The 25063-nt window shown below is 45.3% G+C and overlaps 1 protein-coding gene across 1 annotated transcript; it reads right to left on the bottom strand.

The window, feature by feature from the left end:
- Positions 1-24464, bottom strand: BPGM (2,3-bisphosphoglycerate mutase). The gene is made up of 2 exons (XM_006887202.1): positions 23852-24464; positions 1-179 (listed from the first exon to the last, which is right to left on the bottom strand). The coding sequence occupies exons 1-2, from the start codon at positions 24450-24452 to the stop codon at positions 1-3; spliced, it is 780 nt and encodes a 259-aa protein (XP_006887264.1). The 5' UTR covers positions 24453-24464.
- Positions 24465-25063: the final 599 nt, after the last annotated feature.

Here is a 25063-nt window from a genome sequence, read left to right as displayed (position 1 = left end):
TTATTTGGCCGCTCGTTTCACTTTTCCTTGATCTTCCACCTTCTTAATGGCCGCCTGGATGGCCTCCTGGTTGCCCAGGAACTGGTGGGGCCCAACGGCATGCAGGTTTTCATCCAGTTCCAGGAGGATGGGGACTCCAGTGGGGAGAGTGATGTTGATGATGTCTTCATCCGAGATACCTGGGGTCAGGAGAGGAAGGGACAGGTGTTAATGACAATGCCCAGGGGCAGCTCAGTGTGGCTGCTGAACTTGGTCATTCACTTAGTCTCACCCTTCCTTGGTATCTGAACAGAGCAAGGAGCAGTGAGGGATTCCAGCTTGAGTTCCTGGGAGCCAAGAACGTCCTAGAGATTTTAAAATCCTGGACAGAGTCACAGCACCAAGTTCTACACCTGAGGGCAGTTATCTTTGCAGGCAAGCTGGCTGTTTCTTGTCCATGAAATTACTCAACTTGATGGCACCTAACAACAACACGCCCACATTCATGTTACTCATTTCCCACAGGTATCATTTCACCTTGAAATACCTAAATGCAAACCCCAAAGAGTTGTTCCTGGTTTTCTGGGGGGTTTTTCGTTTGTTTTTTTTTTTTCTTTTCTTTTCTTTTTTTTTCATGAAGCCCCCAGGCTGGTGATTAACACTAGGACTTTCCCTGTTCTCTGAATCTGCCTCATCTGATTAGGATTGTGTTCAGTTTTCCAACATTCAAAACTCAAATTCACTGCCACCGAGTGGGAACTGACTCACAGCTGACCCCAGTGGGCTTCTGAGGGGGTAAAATGTGAAGAATGAATGAATGAAAATCTAACTTCTCTGTAAATATTTGTTAAATTCACAATTAAGATAAAATTTTATTTAAAAAAAAAAAAAAAGAGATTGTCCATTTTTCTCCCTAACAGCTGCTGGTGAGTTCGAACCACCAGAGAGGTAAGGACCCTGGATAAGCAGGTCAATTCTCTTCAGACTATGCCATCAGAGCGCCCCAGGCTAACTGCAGCCAAACAAGAGTGATCCTGGGACAATGCAGATGCAACAGCTAGAGGGGCCCAGGAAAGAAAAGGGACCTTGTAAACTGACCCCGTCCACCTGATGGCCACCCCAACCACCAGGAGAGGGAGCAAAGGTGTGTGATTAACAAATCAACCGGTGCACTTGGTAATCTAAAGTTCCTTGGTCACTTTTCTGAGCCTAAACAGGAAATTCTAGGAAAGAACCACCGTAATTTATCTTTGACCATGAGAGTTGGTGCTTTAGTCAACACAGTGCCTGTGCAGCAATACTACTACTACCACTACCACCACCACCACCACCACCACCACCACCACGACCCTGATTAAAGAAACGGTGACTGTGTTGCGTGTAGCCTATTGGGCTGCTAACTGAAAGGTCAGTAGTTCAAATCCACCAGTTGCTGTGTAAGAGAAAAAAAAAAAGTGCCGTCTCCTCTCACAAAGACTAGGAAAGCTGACAGCGGGTCTATGAGTAGGAATCGACTCGACAGTTACGATAGTTATGCTAATTATTTCTTATTACTGACTCCGATCAACAACAAAGAGCTGAGTGCCTCCAGCCCGCCACCGTATTCTTCTAGGTGTGCTGTGTGTAACTCATTAAATCACCATGGAGCCCTGTGAAGGCAGAGTTCTGACAAGTTCACGCACGGCCTGGACTGAACCCAGACGCCCCCACGCATTTCATACTGGGACTGCGCTCATGCACCTCTGGGTTCACAAGCAGGGACGAAGTGGGTGGAAAGACACAGAACTGAGTAAACACACAGGTCACTCAAGGCACCGCCCACTATAAAAACACGCCTTTACCACACGGGCCTCTGAATTCTAGCCACACGCTTCTGCCAGACGTGGACGGATGGACTCAAGTCAAGCGGTTCAATGGGTTCTGAAGAGTCCAAGAGTTCATCTTGACTTGGGGATGGGGTGGTGGTGGTGGTGACAGAATAAATTAGCACTGGTTAGTTATCAATGAACTTTGTCATTTTAATTAGTCACTGGTCACACCATCAGCTCCAGCCAGGAGCCACAGGTCACAGCACTGGACCCCTAATGTCTCTGTGGTTCTTCACTGGAATTTCCTGTGTAGGCCCAGAAAAGTGACAAAGAGCATTGGATTACAAAGTCACCATCCCCACAGGACCGTGCAACAAGCAGGAGGCCTATCTCGGATGTGTGTGTCTCCCTTAGGTCCACGGCCCATCGTCTGCCACAGCCCCTAACTGTGGACAGGGCCCCTCACTGGACCTTCATTCCCAACACCTTGTTATAAAAAAGAAACACAAGCTCTCCAACCCAGCACTCTCAGGGTGTGGGCTCGGGAGCATCCGGGGGAACAGCATGCAGCAGACGAGTACGTCATTTCTCCCTTCCAGGCAGAAAACACTCCCTATTGTTACAGTCGTACCTTTCGGTTCTAGGCGAGCCACTCAGCCCCTGCCACATCCCCACTCTCTATCCCTGTGATCTCATTCACAAGTGTTACTGCCTTGAACTCAAGTCAGCAAGACAGACAGGCTCAGACAGACAGCCGCTGCTGAGCTGCGAATGAACGGGTGCCCTGGATTCTGAGAGCCTCAGGCTCCCCACGCCAGCCTGTCAGCAGGCTGCTGCTGGACCCACAGCCTTCCCTTGGAGACAGAAGGAAGGAGGGCCAGCTGCATGTGGAGCGGAGCCACGTGACCCCCAAATCTGGAGCGTACTCCTGAGGTCCCAGGTCCACCTCACCAACCAGCCAATAAGCAAGGCTCTATGAGCAGCACTGTGGGAAGGACACTTACGACTTGAACATGACTCGACCTCAGCTGAACTATATTGCATCACTTATAAAGTGAAGATCAAAAATCTCTTCCAGCTCCCGCGTTCCTCTGCTGTGTCCACACAGGAGTCGAAGCCCCTCAGGGGCATAAGACACGCTCACCTCCTGTCCAAGGACTTGGGATGGAAACTATCCTCCGCATGTCCACATCCACATTACCGGTTTTCCACAGGAATTACTGAACCCCAGGAGCCTTCCCTTATTTTCTTGTTTTCATTCTTCCTCACATGGTGTCCCTAGGCTAGTCCTAGCATTAGGACTTCTCAGGAATATGTCCCAGATTTTACATCTTTTTTTTTCTTTCAGATTTTGCATCTTTAGAGTTTACAGACATACTTGTTCACTGAAGGGTAAGAAAGATGAATTTTACAGTTTTCTCCAGTAAGTCTAAATTTCACTGCAGAAATCAATGCTAGAAAGCAATGATTTAGCAAAAATAACCATGTTTGGGTTCCAGTTTGCCAAGAGAGGCAGAACCTATGAGCTCCTATCTATCAGCATCTGAGACTCACCACTTAGTGCTGTGTGCCTTCACAGAACCCCGACCCCTAACTCATGGTCACAAAGGGCCCAGGACTCAGGGCACCGTTTAAAAAGAACTAGACAGCGCCCTTAAAGTTAGGACCTTGGCAAGGATGGCCTCTCTAACACCTTTATTCTACACTACATGAGGTACGAACTCAGGAAAGGAGACAAGAAGATGAAATAAAGGCATAAGGACTGGAAAGGGAGAAGTAAAACCCCTTCTACTGACAGTTGACATGACCTCTGTCAGGGATGCCTTGTGCCCCCACCTCTCTCCCTTGACATCTGCATCATAGTGGTTCTTGGGACTCCAGTGGTTTGGCATTTATGTACTGATGTAATACAGCAGTTATGCAATGAAACAATCATCCCCTTGACTGACATAATCAGCCCATCAGCTGTAATGGGATTGGGGGAATGGAACACCTTATGTGATGAAGGGGAGCCCTCAGGGGGTGTGGCCTGCATCTCCTTTTGTCTTACAAGAGATAAAAGGGGAGAGATTTGAGCAGAGAGAAGGAGGGACCTCAGTGCCACCAAGGAACAAGAACCAGTTGAGAACCGAGGTCCCTGTGATGACAGCCTCACAGGTTCCGGGCAGGACTGATGCCAGGACACAAGGAGACCACCAAGCAATGCCAGGCCCACGGACGCTGGCAGGGTCAAAAACCCTCCCTCAGAGACAGACAAAGCCTTCCCATCACTGAGCTCCCTGACTTCAAACTCCGAGCCTCCTCCTAAATTGTGAAGGAATACATGCCTGTTAAAGCCATTCACTGGAGTCATTTCTGTTACAGCAGCAATAAACCAGTAAGACAGTCCTGGATCGAGATAATCCTCAGAAATACACCAGAAAGCCATTAGAGTAAGTAAGTCCAATGAAGCTGCAGTGAATAATAAAATCAATACACAAAAATTAATTCTATATCTCAGATGCAATAAGCAGATGGAAATGGAATTATAAAAATAATTTCATTTAAAATAGCACCAAGAATACTAAGTAATAAAGTTAAGCAAATTAAGTGCAAAACTTGTCTTCTGATAATATTAAACATGAGCTAGAAGAAAAGAAAGACCTTAATAAATGGGAAAACACCCTACTTTAAATAAAATGGAAAAACACCTTTCTTTCAAGGGAAGGAAGACACCGGTAGATGGTAGTGTTCCCCAAGTTTATCTACAGAGCTGAAATCTCAGAAGTTACAAAAATTGGCAAGCTGACCTTAAAATCACATGGTCTCATACAATACTTTTGCTTTGGGAGTTAATTTTGCATTGTCTAGCATTCAACTCTGTGTACACAGCATACTCTGAAACTACTGCTATAGAGAGTCAAGAAAAGGTTAACACACAGAAAATGAACTTTTCTGGAAGGTTACCATAGGTGGGTTTGGAAGCAGGAGTGGTATCCACTTCTGAAACAACATGCCTCTGGAAACTATGAATTTTGAGAAATTATGATAGTTATAGAAAGGCTTCAGGTGTTCTGTTCATAGGGTCGCTATGAGTCGAGTCGACTCGACAACAATCAGCAACCACTACCACCACATATGGGAGGGAAAGAAATGTTCAACCACTAACCAGAGGTTAGATCTATGTTAAACTGGGTGAAGAAAGAGACAACACACAAAGGGTACAAGTCACAAAATAATGAAGACAAAAGAGGCACTGGGCTAAGGGCAAGAGAGGTGCAGCAGTAACCAAAAAAAGGGGTGCAGGAGTAGCAAAGAAAGAAGATTGCAGGAGAAACAAAGAAAGAAGATTGCAGGAGTTACAAAGAGGGGTGCAGGAGTCACAAAGAAAGAGGGGTGCAGGAGTAACAAGGGTACAGGAGTCACAAAGAGGGGTACAGGAGTCAGAGAAAGAGGGGTGCAGGAGTCACAAAGAAAGGGTTACAGCAGTAACAAAGAAAGAGGGGTGCAGGAGTCACGAAGTATAAGAGGAACAAAAGTAAAGAGGCACAAGAGTTAAGAGCAACAGAGGGAAGTACACAGTCCTGCAGCAGCAGTAATCACCACCACCACCTGCAAGTGGATACAGATAGACATGCAAGTTGAGCAGGTGTGGGAAGGGATCAAGCCTACACTAAGAACATACATTTGGCAGAGGATATTCTATGTATGTCTTTATATGTGCTGCAAATATGTCTATGAAAACAGGAGAGCATACAGGAGGAGGCAAAGTTAGAAAGCTTCGGAGCCACAACAACTCACCTTGAGGAAGTAATTCACCGAGTCTGGGGACACAGGACCATACGCTCAGGGGACATCAATCAAGTGTTGCAGACCGAGGGTCCCAAAGAATGGAATAATTTTATAATTATTAATAATGAGACAAACAGCCAGGAATGAGATAGAGCAGAGAGCATAAAACAGGGGGCCAGCAGTTCTCGACTGAAGACCCCAAGTCATGTTTCTCTGTGTATTTATTGATAATCTGGGGAAGCAAATAACAAAAGGAATTCCTTGTAAATGAAGGCTCTATTTTTCTCTATTGTCAGCCCAATGCTCTAGCTCAGGAAGTATTTCCCAGGAAGTAACACTCTGTAGGGGGGCCCTAGCTGTCTCCTGTCTGCAGGGAACAAACAGCTCATTTTCTGGGATCTGCCACAAGAGAAATCCTAACTTATAACTCTGCAATTCCTTCAATTCCTGAACAAGGATTTTCATATAATATAAAGTTTGGCTTCCCATAATCAAGGTCAACAACATGGCATACTGCACAAAGGCAATGTCTACCATCTACTTTGACAGTAGTAGCAACTGGGGTCCTGAAAGCTTGCGAGCAGTGGTCTAAAGATCTCTCCCAGTCTGAAGCAAAGAGAAAGAAGCAAAAAATTGAAGAGGCAGGAAACAATGAGTCCAGATAGTACTGACAGAGGCACTATAAGCCTCAGCTCTCAAGATTCTGAGCCCAGAAGAACTAGAGAAATGGTGCCCGGCTATTACCACTGACCGTTTTCAAAGGATCGTTAACAGATGGTCATAAACAGAAGAGGAGAAAAAGAAAATAATTTTAAAAAGTCCAGGCTGGTCTGACAGAGACTGCTGGAACCCTGATATTACCCTCCAAGCCCGGACGTGAACTCATCTCTGTAGCTCAACTTCCAGCCAAACGACAGACAGAACTGTGAGGTGACATTAAAACCAGGAAGGTGCACACTTCTCAGACCGACCAACCACAGGAGAGCATGAGGACAGCATGTTCCCAGAAGAATCACTCAGAAGGCAGGACAGACAGACAGATGTAACAGGAAACACAGGGATGACAACAAAATAAAGTGACAGAAACTGAACATAATTGAGACTAAGCTATTAAAAATGTGTTTTCAAAGAACACTACAAAGAGTAAAGAGACAAGCCAAAGAGAAGTATAAAAAGTTTTGAACATAATCTGATAAGAAACAGGTACCTAGAAAATATATATATATATATATTTTTTTTAACAAACCTTACAACTCCTAACAAAAACACAAATAACCAAATTTTCAAATGAGCAAAGGATCTGAAAAGACAGTTCTCCAAACAAAACATGCAAACAGGCAAAAGGCAAATGAAAAGATGTTCAGTATCATTAAGCCATCAGGGAAATGCGAATCAAACCACAAGGAGATACAGCTTCACGCCCACACTGGAAGGGCTCCTGTGGGCTCGTTGGAAAGTCAGAGTGAAGGTCAAGGATGAGGAGAAGCTGGAATCCCTACCCATTACTCTAAAATGCTAGAGACTCTTTGGAAAGCAGACTGGCAAATGCTCAAAAGGCTAAAAAGATTCGCCAAAGGTCCCAGCAAAGAGTGACGAGAGCACAGGTCCACCAAAACGTCCTGCACACAGACCTTCACAGCAGCTGCACTAACAGCCCAAACTTTGAGAGACGCAAATGTCCACCAGCTGATGCATTAACTGTGGCGCAGCTATAGGGTAATAAAAAGGAATGAGGGACGGATGCAGGCAGTAGCATGCATGGACTATGGTATTATGGGGCATGAAGTCAGTCCCAAATGTCCACATATTTTAACGATTGCATTTAGAAGAAATGTCCTCATAGGTAAATACGTCTCATAAGAAAAACGAAGGCTGCATAGTGGAGTGGACTTGTGGGGAGGGACTGTGTAACAATGATTTTTTTCTTTTACTTTTCAAAGAGAAGAATGAACTGGAGGGGAGGGGTGGGCAGGGAAAAAAGTGCAACAATGAATGAATGGAAATCCAAAATATCTGTAAATTTTCATTAAAATTAACATTAATAATAAAAGAAAAACATAAAAAAGAAAATACATCAGGAAAACTGGGGGAAAAGAAACTTGTTTCTATAATATACTTTTTTAAAAACACTGCTTCATTTACAAAGTTCATTCAATATATATTGGTTTTCACTTGATCTTTCCCATTTCCTTCACTCCCCCCAGTAAATACTTTTAAAAACAACAAACAACAAATCCACATAACCTCTTATAACTCATACAAAAAGATAAACCACCAAATTTTAAAATGAGCAAAGGATAGAGACAGAAAGCGGACCAGTGGTTATCAAGAGCGGAGTGTCAGGAGTTGGGGATGGGAGGCTCAGGGGTGATGACTGAGGGGCAAGGCCTGGGGTCCCTTTTGTGAGATGATAAATTTGTTCTCAAATTGATGGCATGGTGATGGATGCACAATTCTGGGAACACATTAAAAGTCACGGAGCTGTGTACTTCAAAGAAAAAATTCAAACTATTTGAAAACTAGAACAGAATGAAGAACAAGAAGGTTAAAATCTTCTCAAAACACAGGCCTACAAAGGTAATAAATACTGGGGTTGACTCCTTTACCCCCTCAATCCCAGGGCTGGTGCCCAGGACATCTTGACTGTTCTTGGCTTTGTACCACAGCTTCAGGAAGAAGATGAGAAGGCTTTTGTCCCCGTTGAAGGTTGACCCCAACTAGACTGAAGGTCCCGCGTCCCTGTGTTTCCAGGGCTGCTAACAGGGCACAAGCAGGTCTGTCTGATGCCAGGATGAGAGCCGACCAGGTCAGGGGTTACAGTCTATGACACCACCACCCCCACCCCAAGTCTTTGGTCAGGGGCTGGGGCACATTTACCTCTGACCTGAGACACCTGGTCTCAGGCCTAACCTGGTCGAGCACTCCCACTCTCAAACTCTTAGTTAACTAAAACGCTTAGTTAACAATCTCCTTCGCACGGGACCCGAGCAGAGAGGCACCTGAGCAAAGGCCACCAGAACTTTAATATTTCACCGAGCGTGGAAGGAGAGTTCAAATACAACAGAAACGTTAGCAGTAAGTGGTGAACTTGGCCATTCTGCTTTAATGAAGACTCAAGCCGTTCACACAGCAGACCAATTGCTTACATACCCCAAGTGGTTAATAATCAGTCAATAAGACTGAAGAGACAGAAATTTGAGAATCACACATTACGGAACCACAGTGAATCGATTACTCATTACTCACTTTTGGCCTAAAGTATAATCTCATTTGAAAATGAGTTAAGCCAGCAGAACTCGGCAAGCTAGAATACGCATCTGTACTGGATTAAACACAACCTCGTCAGTGTCCTATTATGTATTCTCTTACTGCAAACCCACTCACTGGAACACCATACGGAAGTTAAGACGTGCGGCCAGACACCACATCTCCTGCCTGATAATCAGAATATTCTCAAAGGCAAACAGTGGTGCTCGTGCCTGGCAACTAACATTGTCTCCAGTGACTCCATCTTCATGTCTCGACATCTGAGAGTTACACGCAATCAGTTTCAATAAACGGGAACTTTCAAGTTAGACATCATTAAAGAGAGGCTGGATAAGTCTCCCAAAACTGTTGTCCGGAGGGAGCCCTGGTGGCCCAGTGGTAAGTGTTGTTAACCAGCCCACCAGCTGTTCCCGGGAGAAGGACGTGGTGGTCAGCTCCCATGGAGGGTCACAGGCCTGGGGACCCTGAGTGGTAGTTCTGGTCAGTGCTGTTAGGCTAGGAGGCTGAAGTGACTCAACTCATTAATAGACCGTTTTCTTTTAATCAAACAGTTGTTGTTGTTAAGTGCCGTCTAGGCGACTCATAGCGACCCTATGAAGGAGAGTCCTCGACACTTGCATGATTTTCATCCTCTCTCCAGGTTCACAGGGTTTCTGGAGGCAAGCTATTAAGGAAGTGGATGCCACTCCTGCTTCCAAACTTGTTTTAATCAGGGAGCGCCACCAAACACTGTCCACCATGGGTCACCATTATCGCATTTGACATGTCAGTGTCACAGTGTTCAGCTTCACAACAATGGTGAATTACTGCTGTAAGTGGCCACACCAGGGTTACACAACCTAGAAGAATGTTTCATCAAAAACAATTAAAACAGCCTGAGGGCCCTACAGTATTTTACAATGTTGGCACGCCCAAATGCTGGCAAATTCTGGGCCAGAGATCCCTACCTAATTCATCTAGCAAGTCCGCTCTGTGGCCACCCACTTGGGACAAAAAGCTCCCCAGCGTTCCACATTTGTAGGTGAACTTGCACCAACCACTGTCCCTTCACCTCTCCATGTCCCCCACTGTCCTGTCACATCTCCATGGGACTCATCCCGATCGCTGTCCGGTCACCCCTCCATGGGACCTGTCCCCAGGGCTGTCTGGTCACCTCTCCACAGGACCCGTCACCACCGCTATCCTGTCACTTCTCCACGGGACCCGTCACCACCGCTGCCCTGTCGACTTGACTTCACAGTGAGCTCGCGCAGAGCAGAACTGTACTCCACGGGGTTCTCAGTGGCGGGAATCTCACGGAATTCAATCACCAGGCCCTTCCTCCACGGCATCCCCGAGAGGATTTCAACCTCCAATCTCTTAGTCAAACACATTCACCATCACTGAGTCAGAACCAACGCAGTAGATCCTCCCTTGGGTTTCTGAGGCTGTAAATCGCGTGAGAGGAGACTACTCACCCTTCGCCCAAGGACCACTGGTGGATTTGAACCGCTGACCTTTCATTCAGCAGCTTGACCTGTTATGCACTATGTCACCAGAGCTCCTTAGAGCAACAACTGGAAATTATTTGAATGGTCTAACAGTGATGGAATAAACATTTCTAATTTAGAACAAGGCAGAGAGAAAAGTGGTTCTACATTTGCTACAGTTAAAATATAGAATGCATTTTTTAAAAAAACCTAGATATTAATCAGTACTACTTTTTAAAAAATTTCTATTACATTAATTGTAGTAGATTTATTCATAAGATGGGAAAAAGACTGGTTTTACAATGCAATCTGTTATATAGGCGATATACTTTCCTCTGGCCTCTTCCAGATACAACCTGAAGCTGCAGCCAAAATTTTTAACCTCCCAGTTAAAAAAAGAAATCTTAAAAACTCAGTTCTACTTTAAACGAAGGAAGGTTTACCATACTGCAAAGCAAATGTCTGCCTCACGTAAGAGAGGCCTGAATTGACCGCTTCTGAAAATACCACACTAAAATGTCAAAGGTGGCCCTCGTCCCCACAGCCTCCGAGGGCCTCCAGCTGGCCTCTCTGCTCTGCCTAATTTCAGCTCCCCACTTCTTGGCCCTGTTATTCACACGAGTGCACACACTTCCTCAGGCCCTTGTGTCCTTCCTGAGTCCCTGGCGTGCTGCTCTTACTCCAGACGTGGAGGCCTGGCCCTGAGCTTGAACCCAGACTAAACAATCCACTTCCTCTGGCAGGCTCCGGCGGAACGCTGCGTCGCAGTACCTGGCTTCGCCTTCAGTGTGGGCCGGCAGAAAACAAACAGGAAGTGACCGTGCCAACCGCAGAGGGGGCACCGTGCCAAGCGCAGAGGCAGCACACACTCCTGTCTGGAGTTGGTGGCCTCTCGGCCGGTGTTTTGTTGTTCAAGGTGCTGCTGTGTGAGACGCACATCAGAGGCATCGGAGCGGGCTGGCTTGAACCCAGGCTGGCTGGGACAGCAGAGGTCACTGCTTCTCAACACCAGGAAAGCGTTCCTTCCAAAATGAATCTTTTAGTCCCTATTTTCACACACCTGTTCAGTGGCACCACGATTAAGCACCAGTTTATTTGGCAAAAGGTCAGCAGTTCAAACACACTAACCAACCCCACAGGAGAGCAGGTTGCCGTCGGCCCCCAAAAGACAAGAGCCTCAGTGAGAGAGCAATCAGCTGAGTGAACTACCGCGGTCTCCTCAGGACAAACACTGAACAAAAACATTATTGTAAAAATAGAAGAAACAGTCCAAAGGGAGAAGAAGAGAGGGGCAGGGAGGATGTCATGGAGTCGCAGACTCTGGTGGGCAGAGGGACTGAGGGCCTGAAAAGACAGGGTGATGTTCTGATTGCATTCAAGTCAAGCACGACTCATAGCAACCCTGTGAACAAAAGGCTTGAAGCCTTTCTCCAACTATCGACATTTATCAAAGTTCACAGAGTTTCCAGAGGCGTGTTATTTAGGAAGTGGATGCCGCTCCTGCTTCCAGTCAATGGTGATTATAAAACACAGTCTATGGGACTGATCACATGAAACACAATGTATACAAACTTCGTAAGCAAACCATTAAAAAATAATTAAAAAAAAATGTCCAGCCTCGGAAACACTACGGGGCCGCTCTTTCTAGTCTGTCGTACAGGATCAGTGGGAGGTGGAATTGACTCCACGGCAGTGGGTTTGGGCTTTAAGTCTTAGGAGTCCTAGAAGCACAGTGGTTAGAGACCCCAGCTGCAAACCAAGAGGTAGGCAGTTTGAATCCAGTGGCTACTCCATGGAGACACAGAGGGGGCAGTTTGCTTCTGTCAAGATTAATCCAGAAAGCAAAGCCGCTGCCACTGAGTTGGCTCTGGCCCTGCTGGTTCCTGAGAAGGAGAATGTTTACAGGGAGAGGCAGCCAACCTTCCAGGGCAGAGCCAACTCGTGGATTCGAACTGCTAACCTTTCCCTTAACAGCCCAGTGCATTACATACTGCACTTCTAGGGCTCTTTCCACAGAACCGTGGAAACCTGGTTTGGGGTAGTTCTACTCCGCCCTACAGGTCGATATGAAAACCTGCTGGAGGTCAGCTAAGAGTCACTTCTGACTCGAGGGTACACAAGAGCAGTAAAGGTCAACATCAGCTGAAATCAACCCGATGGCAGTGATATTCTGGTTTAGTTTTAAGTCTTCTTTCTTCTGAACGTTAAGAACTACTATCAAATTAAAAGCCAAGTGACTTCGGGAATTATATATAATTTGAGAGCAGAGAGATGACATCAATAAGTAAGTGGACAGGCCGCCCCCAGCCGAGCAGCACTCTCTAAGCAGAACTGTGGGCCCCACGCACGCAACGTCACAGCCGAGTGCTGTCCAGCCTCCAAGCCCCCACAGCCGACGCTCACTGTGGGGCTGGACTGTGCTGACTCTAGGAGGCCGGGCAGAGGAACCCCATCAGAAGTCCTGCTGAGGTTATAGAATTTGGTGGCAAATTGAGTAGATAAGAGTTCTGGGTGAGCTCTGGTGGCCTAGTGGCAGGAAAATGCACTGCAATCCCAGAGGTGCGCGGTTCAAATCCACCAGGTGCTCTGCTGAAGGAGGAACAATCGTCTCCTGTACCAGTCAGATCCAATTTGACAGTACACACATAAAAAGAATAAATAAATAAATAATTTTTTTTTTTTTAAAAAAAAAGTTCTGGCTGGAGGAGTTTTATCAAAAACCAAAGCCCCGTGTTGCCCATTCTGACTCCCAGTGGCCCCTGGAGTACAGAGCAGAACTGCCCCGTGGGCTCCCAAGGCTGTAACTCTTTCATTACATTTACAGAGATTTGGTGTTTTCATTCATTCATTGTTGCACTATTTTCTCTAACCCTCCTCCCCAGTTCGTTCTTTTTCCCCCCCCTTGAAAGTCTGTTTTAACTGTCCAATTGCCACAGTGCTTGTCAAAGCCAGTTCTGATTAATCTCCTTTGTCAGTGTGTGTCCTTTGTCAAGGCTATAACTCTTTGTGGAATCAGAGTGCTACATCGTTGCGTGGGGTGGCTGGTGAGGTCCAACCTCCAACCCTGGGGTAAGCAGCCAGGCTCCACCAGAGCTCCCATCTTCTCGGAGAGGAACTCACACCTCACATCGCATTAGCAAGCCTCTCTTCCCCTACACAGTCTTGCTGCAGCTGTCCGTATCTGCTTGCTGGTGTAAAGGCCTTTGATAAGCAGCTCTACTGACCGTGGCCGAGGTGCTAAATAAAGTCAGAAGCTCTAGAAGCCTTGAGAAAGCCCAGCAAACACCGGCCGGTCCAGTGGTCCAGCTTTCAAAGGAGCAGGCAGGTGTGTGTGTCTTGGCCTTTGTCAACTCAGCTCCATGACAATCAACTGAATCAGCTCATTTAGAACAGAAACAAGGACCCAGTAAGGGTTATGGGATTTCACGGTTAAAGAACACCCTTGCAGTTGAGGTTTGATTTACACACAGTAAATTCACTATTTGGTATACAATCCTGTAAGTTCCAATGGGCAGAATGGGCACAAGCCCAGCAGAGCCGTTCTAACCTCCCCGACCACTCCTCACAGGCCCTGCGCAGTCTCCACCCCCCGCCCATCTGTTTTCTGTCCTGACTTTTCCTTTTTCTGAACAGATTCTGCAAACACAGGTTTTTGAGCCTGGCTCTTTTTACTCGGGAATGACGCAATGAAGAGTCATCTGTGATCAATCTCATCTGCAATGTGAGGGTAGGCCAGTGGTTTGTTCCTTCTTATTAAATCAGTTTCTTTAAGCAAAAGCAGCTTAAGGATCAATGACTGATGAAATGAAATAAAAAAGCATGACTCAGCTACACTAAACAGTGTTAAGCCACAGCTTTCCTGTGAGTTCAAGGCCTTGCTCCAGTTTCCTATGAGAAACAAAATGGGCAAAATGCCTGGAACTGTGTCTGGCACAAGGTAGGTGCTTGGAAACAGGGCTACCTGGACAGCAGTCATGTTAGATTCATTGATTCTCATCAGATTCCCTTTTCATGGGTTACCTGCCACGGATGCTCTTGACCCAGCTTTTTGTGTGTGTGTGTGTGTGTGTGTGTGTAAGTATCGAAAGAAGATGGAAGGAGTACACAGAATCACTGTATCAGAAGGAAATGGCTGACACAGAGGAATTTCATGAAATAACATATGAGCAAGAGCCTATGGTGAAAGAGGAGGAAGTTCAAGTTGCTATGAAAGAATTGGAAAAAAACAAGGCTCCAGGAGCTGACAGCATACCAATTATTTCAACAGACAATGCCCTGGATGTGCTCACTAAGTTGTGCCAGGAAATCTGGAGGACAGCCAGCTGGCCAACTGACTGGAAGAGATCGATATTTGTTTCCATTCCCAAAGAAAGGTGACCCAACAGAGTGTGGAAATTATCAAACAGTATCATTGATATCACATGCACTCAAGATTCTCCTGAAAATTATCCAAAAACATTTGGAACAATACGTCAACAGAGAACAGCCAGATGTGCAGGCTGGATTTAGAAGAGGTCGTGGTACTAGGGTTATTATAGCTAATGTTAGATGGACCTTGACAGAAAGCAGAGAATACCAGAAGTATGTCTATCTGTGCTTCATTGACTATGCAAAAGCTTTTGTCTGTGTGGATCACAACAAGCTATGGCTGACTCTGAGAAGAATGGGAATCCCAGCACATTTGATTGTGCTAATGCGAAAACTATACTTTGACCAAGAGGCAGTCGTCAGAACAGAGCAGAGAGACACCGGATGGTTCAAAATCAAGAAAGGAGTCCGTCAGGGATGTATTCTGTCTCCACACCTTTTCAATCTGTAGGCAGAACAGATCATCCGAGATGCTGGGCTGCACAAGGAGGAATGTGGCCTCAGGATTGGTGGAAGAATCATCAACAACCTGCGTTATGCGGATGACACAACCCTACTTGCTGAAACTGAGGAGGACCTGAAGTGCTTCAATATGAATTGAAGCTCAACATCAAGAAAACAAAGATTCTCACCACTGGGCCAATTGGCAGCATCAGCATGGATTGTGAAGAGATTGAGATTGTTAACAGTTTTAGTTTACTTGGCTCCACAGTGAACACTCTTGGTAACAGCAGTCAGGAAATCAGGAGACAAATCGCATTGGGAAAGTCAGCTGTGAGGGACCTCTCAAGAGTACTGAAGAGAAACAACGTCAGGCTGGAGACTATGGTGTGCCTGATCCAAGCTATAGTATTTGCAATTATGTGCTATGCATTGGAGAGTTGGACAGTGAATAGGGATGATAGAAAGAGAACTGATGCCTTTGAGCTGTGGTGCTGGAGAAGAGTGTTCAATATACCACGGACTGCTAGGAGAACAAATAAGTTTGTCCTGGAGAGGGTGAAGCCAGAATGCTTCTTGGAGTCAAGGATTCTGAAGCTTCATCTGACATACTTTGGGCATGTTGCAAGGAGGGACTGGTACTTGGAGAGGGACATCATGTTTGGGAGAGTGGAGGGATGGCACAGGAGAGGAAGACTCTTGATGAGATGGATCGATTCTGTGAGTGGAGTGGTGGAAATGAGTGTGTTTGAGACAGCGAGGTTGGCACAGGATAGAACAGTGTTTAAAGCTCTTGTACATAGGGTTGCTATGAGTCGCAAGCGACTCGATGGCACATAAGAACAACTGTCAAATTGGATCTGACTGATACAGGAGATTGTCCCTTCTTCAGCAGAGCATCTGGTGGTTTCAAACCATTCACCTCTGGGATTGCAGTGCAGCTTCTTGCCACTAGGCCACCAGAGCTCTCGATCCAGCTTCTTATGAAATGGTATTCCAAACAGAAACTAGATGAGGGGAAGGAATACCTTTCAGAGAAGCTGGAAACAGAGAAGTGCAGGCTGATATCGTATGAGAAGGTTCAGGGCGCTGGTTTGGCTGGGATTCGTGACTCTAGCATGTTCATGATCATGACCTCGGCCCAGGCGTCTGAGAGCTCTCTGAGCTTGTCTTCTTTCCCACCAGTGCTCACAGGGTTGTGTCACAATACCAAACATTTGAGAAACAAGGTAACGTCTTAAGAACCATGTGCCTCACTGTGGATCTACGTTAAGTCTCGGCAGAAACAGACCAAGCACTTGTAGAGTCAGGGTAGGCCAGTATCCTAACTAGTTCTTTATCTAGGTCATTCTTATGTCAAGCTTAAAATTTTCAAACACTAAGAATAACAAAATAGTTTTTAAGATGCTTGAAGAGGGCAGTCATTGATGTTATTACTCTTCTTCCCCAAAAGCTTTGGGGTTGTCAAGTCCCACAGCAACTCAAACTCTTGAAACATGGCATGCAAGACAGCAGTGTCAAAACTGGGGTTTCTGGTGAGTAAATTAATTTGTAATGGTTCTTCAAAGGGAGCGGAAAACTCACTAAACTAATGGAAAAGACAGGAAAGAAAAGAGTATGTGCGCTTTCTCTTGGGAAGGTCACTGGTGCTTACCTCTTAACAGCTGTGACAAAAGATGTTTTTGTTGATTGCCGTCGAGTACAACTCATAGTGACGATGAACAAAAGACCTAATGCTTATCTATAACTATCATAATTTCTCCAAGTTCATAGGCATGTGGTTTAGGAAGTGGATGTCACTTCTGCTTCCAAACATGTTTTACAACCGGGAGCTCCACCAAACACTGTTCACACTGGGAAAACATTATGGCATTTGACACCCCAAAGGCACAAGATTCAGTAGCAGAACAAACCCAGAAGACCTCATTACAGCAAAGTCATGAAGAGTGATGTACAAAATAGAAGAATGTTCCTCCAAATATAACAACTGTCTCACTTAGTCTCAGTTAAAATCTTACTTGGTTAAGCGTCATCAAGTCGAATACAACTCATAGCAACATAAAAATATCAGGCTCTTATGTTTCAATATACACTGTAACAGAAGCTTTATTAGCGAAGGTTGAAAATTAAAAGACCCCTGACACAGGAGACGAACAGTCATTTTAAAAACGATCCTGAAACACAGTCCAGTCAATTCCATGCACATGAAATCATCTCTTCCATGTTAGATTTGGAAGTCAGAGTGATCACCACAATGTCAAATGAATCTTAACCGTAACGCCACCAGGGGGTAGTAGAGGCCAAAAGGGCACAAAGGCAGACCTGGCAGGACGGGTCAGAAACATCACAAACCCTCCTCCCGTCCCGTCTTCCTGTCTCAATCCTTCCCTGCTCGCGGTGGGGGCCCGGGACTTGTTCCTAAGGGCACATTTTGGCTGTTCTGCCAGTAACTTCCCATGATTGGCTGCCATCTTTCCTGGTCACCAAGCCAATCCCACCACTTCCATCCCTGTCTCTATACACCTCTCAAAGACACCTCATCCTACTCCGCTTTTCCATGTCCGCAGGCTTCCGACGGGTACCATTTACCTCTTCCTGCTTGTGCGCCACTGTTTCAAATCAATCATTCCAAAAAGCAAAACACTGTCAGGTTGTTTATCATGATAAATGAATTAAGAATTAGTTTGATAAGATGCTGTAATTAAGTACATTGTTGTTATGTGCCGCGTCGAGTCGCTTGCGACTCACAGCGACCCCTATGTACAACAGCCCTAAATCATGCTCTGTCCTGTGCCAATCTCACTGTCTCCGGCACACCCATCCCAATTATCCCAGTCACTGACTCAATCCACCTCATAGAGGGTCTTCCCCTCAGTTGTAATTACTGTTATAAAACAAAATATGCATGACTGAATGAAAACTAACAATTTCTAAAGTTTCACTTAGAAAAATAAAAATAAAAAAAAAAGTTGGAAAAATACCTAGACATAATTTGGTAGAAATATATTAAAGATACAGATAGGTAGATATGTGTGTATACAGATATATATGTATATCTGTATGTGTCTAGTTAAATAACTATGCCTATGAGTTGGTAGTGACATGGGTTTCCAGGACCACGAATCTTAACGGGGGTAGGGAAATTGCACACTTTTCTCCTGCGGAGCCACTGGTAGATTCAAAAGTCAGGAAATACACAACCTCTGGATCAGCAGTGCATCACATGAAGGGCAGGCCAGTTGTTGACTTAATGGCCTTTACCTGTGACTTACTTTCACAAGTTAATGAGTTTTAAGATATTCATAGACTTAAGCATCCATCACCACAGTCAATTTTAAAACATTTCTAGAACAAGGTAGGAAGCATCTTACTACTGCTGTAGCAGTCAAGACAGCGTGGTACTGGTACAAGGACACACACACAGATCAATGGAACAGAACTGACAACCCAGACATCAGCCCATCTACCTATGGTCAACAGATTTTTGACAAGGAGATAAAATCAGTTAAGTGGGGAAATGACAGCCTTTTAAACAAATAGTGCTGGCAAAATTGGAAAACTTATCTGTAGAAAACTCAAGCAAGATCCATATCTCACTCCATACAAAAAAAAAAAAAAAAAATCACACGAAAAACCCAACCACACAACAACCAACCAACTCAAAGTGGATCATGGACCTAGAACTAAAACCAAGGACTATAAACTTCATTAGAAAAAAGCTTGGAAGAACCCTAGAAGTCCTAATTCACAACATGAACAGTCTTCCAAGCATCCTGAAAAATCTACAACCAGAAGAGGATAAAATAGATGAATGGGACCTTCTAAGAATCAAATCCCCATGCGCATCCAAAATCTTCAACAAGGGAAAGCCACAGACTGGGAAAAAATATTTGGTAATGACATGTCAGCTAAGGGACTTATATCTAGAATTTATAAAATACCTAGCACCACAAAAAGATAAAGGTGAACAATCCAACTGAAAAATGGACACAGGATATGAACAGACACACCAAAGATGACATTCAGATGGCGAGCAAGCACATGAAGAAATGTTCAAAATCTCTAGCTCTAAGAGAGATGCAAATCAAAACAACTATGAGATATCATCTCACCCCAGTCAGAATAGCAAAATTTAACAGAATAGCAAGCAATAAATGCTGGTGAGGTTGTGGAGAAACTGGAACCCTTATTCACTGTTGGTGGGAGTATAAAATGGTGTAACTATTAATGGAAGGCAGTATGGCACTTTCGCCAAAAGTTGCAAATAGAGATACCATTTGACCCAGCAATTTCACTACTGGGACTATACCCCAAAGAAACCATAACCATCACCCAAGCAGATATATGGACACCCATGTTTATTGCGGCTCTGTTCACAATAGCAAAGAGTTGGAAACAATCTAAGTGCCTGTCAACAAACTAATGGATAGAGAAGCTCTGGTATATTCACACAATGGAATACTACACTGCATTGAAAAACAAGGAATTAATGAAATATTATATAAAATGGATGACCCTGGAGGACATTATGCTGAGTGAAATATCTCTCTCGGTCACTAAAAGACAAATACTTCATAGTATCACTGTTGTAAAATGGGACTGACATCAGGGTTGGGAGGAGACTAAGAAAGATGGGATAAATTATATATACTACATTGAAACAGATGAGGGAGAGAACTTAAAGGGGACATGTGATTAGGAATTATTGTCATGACAGGAGTCCAAAACAAGTCCAGGAGTCCATAGTGGAGTGGACTTGGGGGGAGGGATTGTATAACAATGAAAGATTTTTCTTTTACTTTTCAAAGAGAAGAGCAAACTAGGGTGGGGAGGGGTGGGCAGGGAGCAAAGTGCAACAATGAATGAACGGAAATCCAAAGTCTCTGTAAACGTTCATTAAAATTAATAGTAATTTTTAAAAAAACAAACATTTCCACTAACCCAGAAAAAAATCCCCACCCCTTACTATCTCTCCTCAATTTTCCACCCCTGTGGGTCCTAGGCAAACCATTTCTTTGCATTACCGATTACACAAATTTGTCTATTATTGGTGGTTCATGTACACGGAATCATAGGACATGTGGTCCTTTGTGACTGTTTCCTTTGACTTAACAGACCGATTTCAAAGTTCACCCACACTGAAGCATGTGTTAGTACTTCATTCCTTTCTATGGTCAAATATCCACCTCAAAGATTGTTGTTGCCGTGAGTCAACACCAGCCCACAGCTGCCCCTCCAGCCGTTTACAGGGGCAGTAAACCGCCCATGAGCCTTTGGCCTTTGGGATTGCAGCGCAGCTTCTTACCCCCAGGCCATCAGCTCATCTACCTTTCATTTTACCAGTTGATGGGCATCTCAGCTGCTTCCACTTTTCACTATCACAGGGACTAAAACTATGAGGAGCTAGGTGCCTATTTCAGTGTGGACAGCAGTGTCCATTTCCCTTCTGTATGCGCCTGAGAGAGACCTTCTGAATCTCATGGTGACCACGTGTTTGGCCCTCGAGGAACTCGAAGACATGTTCCGACATGCTATACCATTTTATCAAATTATTGTAAATACCATTTTATCAAATTATTGTAAATAGACGGTTGATTTTCAAACCTCCCTCAAATACAGAATAGTTGCTATTCTCTGTCTAATGTAAACCTACCACAGGTAATTCTCCATTGTCCCCACCACGGTGACCACCTTATTTACCACCCTTGCCTCTCCTCCTGCCCCTCTCAAAGAACACAGAAGCAAAGAGATAAAGCGCTCACTAGTCCGAGTCTTTGGGCTGCCTGTGATTCCTTAATAGGTGAAGAGGTTGTCAAGCCAGCAGGGAAGGCAGAAGGGAGAATCTAGAACAAACTGTCACTGGGGCTGCAGGCCAGTTTTAAAAAGATTAAAACCTAAGGCTAAGAATGAATTACTCCAAACAGGACAAGCCGTTTTATTTTTTTCAAAGGGGGGAATTTCCTAGTATAAGGAGGAAGACAGTAAGATTCTGAGAAGACGGAATTTTCTTCAGGAAAGACCAAGTTTCATTTTGGACATAAACTCGTGGTTAGGATACACTACTAGCTGCCTGAAATATTCCAACTCTGGACTTGAGCTGGTAACTCATCAGAGGTGACTATTCTGAACAACAGACAGCAGGCTTTATATAGTTCAGTAAATAAAGCATGCACATACACGATATACGTACAAATGAAGCATTATGTCTATCTAAAGTTTTCAATTGCCAAAAAAATCTGTAGAATTTAGATTCTGAACAACCAAGGGATGTCAGGTCTTCAAGGAACACCCTGGCTATTGACCGTGTTAATCGAAAAGGACACACACACATGAAAGCAATTATCTTAAACTCCCATTAAGGTCACGTCATTTTGCTGCCACCAACCTGACTCCCCTTCTTTTACATTCAAGGCCAACATTTTCATCGTTTTCCCAGCCTTCCAGCGAAGAGTAAAGCAGGTGGAAAGGGGGACTGTCGTTAGGTGCTGTCAGGATGACTGACTCACAGAGACCTTCTAACAACAGTTCTGGGTCTTGCCCTGTCTTCTGCCACCTGTACCTGAACACCTGGACGCTAAGGGCTGATGATAGTAAGAGACAACACACACACACACACACACACACACACACACACCCCAGCAGTCCACTCCCAAAGCAAAAGGCTCCAGGATTACATGGTGAAGGGACAGCAGGAGAGAGAACTTGAGCGTTCAGACCTGAGTGTGAGTCCTCAACAGTTAAGGCAGCCGATTGCTTAGGAAGAAGGTAAGAATGCAGGGCCTTTTGGAATACTGACTTCAAGATCGGAGAGTTCAATGAGAGGTTTTCTTTCACTTTTCTAGGCGAAGAGTGAATTGTGGGGGAAGAGGGTGGGCAGGGAGAAAAGTGCAACAATGAATGATTGGAAACCCTAAGTCTCTGTAAACTTTCATTAAAATTCATTTAAAAAAAATAATTGCTGGGGGAGAAAAAAGATCAGAGTTCAAATAGAATGGCAATCATTAAGATACAAATTACTTCCAAAATATTAGAATTGAGAGAAATGGCTTTGTTTTGTTGTTTTGTTTCCCTTCTTTCAGTTTGTTCTAGAAGAAGCCCTAGTGGTCCTTTTACCCAAAAGTTCAGCAGTTCAAAGTCACCACCTGCTCTTCAGAACAAAGATGAGAGAGTATTCATCAAGATTTACAGCCTTGGACACCACAAGGGACATTTCTCATCTGGCCTCCAGGGTCACCATGAGTCAGGACCCACCCGAGGGCGCTGCTCGGTTAGGTTACTTTGTCCCAAACCTGCTTCCGGTCTGGACAGACAGGACTTGAACAAGTAAATAAATCACTCAGGAAACCTTAGTCTGAAAACAAAATTATTGTTTTAAGCTTGGAAGAAACTGAGCAAACCCCAAATCATTTACCTGACTCCAACAAATAAAACTATTTGAGCACCACTTTTACAGATTATTTCTTTGCACCTTACATTTGTTTTCAAGCTGCTTCTACATTCAGTTAGGCTGGACGCAGTGGTACTGGAATGGGCCCAAATATGTCAACTGTGTGTCCTGGAGTGGAAAAAGTGTCCAGTCAAAGCCCTGAATGTGCCAAGGGACACAGCAAGCCCTTCCAGAGGTCTGATTCAGGAGACCAGGTAATTACCATACCTGTGGAAAATAACACACTTTTAGAGGGGGCAGCTGGCCACCTCCACCGAGCAGAGCCCGGATGTTCTCACCCTACTGATCAGGAGATTTGGTCGAAGTACCACCACATGCTGTCCTTGCTTTCTGAGACGAAGGTAAAGTTTCTAGCAAAGCACTAGCCTACAATTTCTCTCATTCTGGTACATCCACATTTTACAACTCTGGGTCTGTCCTGGTTTCACTTCACTGGCCATGACTAAAGCAGGGAGAACTGGTTTGAAGTCCTACTTTGGACAGAAGTCCCAGAGCTAATCCTCTGGAGATCAGAGGTTCTCAGAGAGGGGAGTCCAGAGCAGCAAAACTGGCAGCTCTGAGATCTTGTCAGAAATTCAGCTACGTCTCAGACCAACTGATTCAGAAACCGTGAGGTCCAAAAGTCTGCATTTCAAGAAGCCTTCCCGGAGATGCTGACACTCACTAAGCTATATACTGACTGTTTCGGATACCACGGGATGTAAAAGGCACTGGACTTGTTTTCTACAATGACATGACAATGGCAAATGGCGATGGAAAGTCAGTGGCACACTGTTAGTTCTGATACTATGTCCTCTCTAGATTAAGGCCACTTAGCAACCTAGTGAGAAGGAACTACACTGCCATCCCAAAGGCATACGGTTCAAATCTACCAGCTTCTCCTTGGGAGAAAGATGGGAAATCTGGTCCTATGCAACTTATAGCCTTTGACAACCCACTGGAGAGTCAGCTATGAGTTGGTTCTGACTCGATGGCACATAACTGGGAAGCAGGAGCTCCGGTGTTGTAGTCCATGAGGACCTGCTCTGCTCATCCCAAGTGGTGCCTCTGTGGCAGCCTGAACCCACCGGCAGCTCCATAGGAGAAAGACAGGCCATCTTTTCCCCTGAGATTTGTTGTTAAGAGCTGAGTATGACTCATGACGCCATGAACAACAGAGCTCAACGCTGCCTCTCCTGTGCCATCCTCCTCATCTCTGACTTACGTGAGCCCTGAAAACCCACTGGAGGGTCAGCTACGAGTCAGTTCTGACTGGACACCAATAAGTACGTTCACTAAGAAGAAGCGCGTGAAGACATTACCTTCCAGATGCTTCAGGAGCGCCCTACTGGAATTTCCATGCGCTGATATCAGAATGGTCTTGCCGCTCAGCACTTCTGGAGCAATCCTTTCGTTCCAATAGGGAAGGAGTCTTTCCAGAACATCCTTTAAGCTCTCAGCCCGCGGCAGCTGATCGAGAGGCACGTCGCACACCTTGTATCTCCGGTCACTGTAGATCTCGTGGTAGTAAGGGTGGGACTCATCGATGGGCGGCGGGGTCACGTTGTAGCTTCTTCTCCAGATCCTCACCTGCTCCTCCCCGTGATTCAGAGCCATCTTCTCTCGATTGAGACCGATCAGGGCTCCATAGTGACGCTCGTTCAGACGCCAGGAGCTTTCCACGGGAACCCACTCCTGCCCCAGCTCCTCCAGGATCAGCCAGGCTGTGTGGATGGATCGATTGAGGATGGATGTGAACACAAGGTCAAACTCAAAGTTCAGCTCCTTGAGTTGCTTCCCACAGTTCCGAGCTTCCTCCAGTCCTTCACTGTTCAGTTTCTGGTCCACCCAGCTGCAAAAGCGGTTCTCCTTATTCCAGGCTCCCTCCCCGTGTCTTAACATAACAAGCTTGTACTTGGACATACTGGTGGTGGAGCTTCCCTGGCGCTACAAGTGGGTCAGTGTTCGGCAGCAGCTGTAAATCTAAGGAGAGAGGAAACGGAAGAGGATGTTAGAGTCCTCATTCAACCAACAAGCTAGAATGGAAACACATGTTTTATGACGTCTGGTTTCCAGAGTAACTGGAACTTCTCTCCATAGGCTTGCTGTCAGACATGTACAACCCACCTCCCCGTGGTCTGGACAGTCATCCCCTGCAATTAATTACAGGGAGCCCAGGTGTCTGATATCTTCTGATGGCTGGATAGTGAGTTAATTGAGTGATACGAAATAATAGCACAGCTATTTCATTCTAATGGCAGGTTGCATTTCGGCCTGAGAAAGAAAGGAGGTCTGTGCTTACAACAGAAAGGATTTACTATAATTTTAGCTGTCATCTGACATACTTTGGACATGTTGTAAGGAGGGGACCAGTCCTTGGAGAGGGACATCATGCCTGGGAAGGTGGAGGGACAGCGCAGGAGAGGAAGGCCCTCTGGGAGGTGGATTGATTCAGTGATTGGGGTAATCGGGATGGGAGTGTCGGAGGCAGTGTGACTGGCACAGGACAGTTTAGGGCTGTTGAACATAGGGTC

Source organism: Elephantulus edwardii, unplaced genomic scaffold, assembly GCF_000299155.1.
Source record: "Elephantulus edwardii isolate Elephantulus edwardi_28Jun2011 unplaced genomic scaffold, EleEdw1.0 scaffold00055, whole genome shotgun sequence".
Classification (NCBI taxonomy): Eukaryota; Metazoa; Chordata; class Mammalia; order Macroscelidea; family Macroscelididae; genus Elephantulus; species Elephantulus edwardii.
Note: the sequence above shows the minus strand (reverse complement) of the source record. Positions and strands in the feature narration are given on the sequence as shown.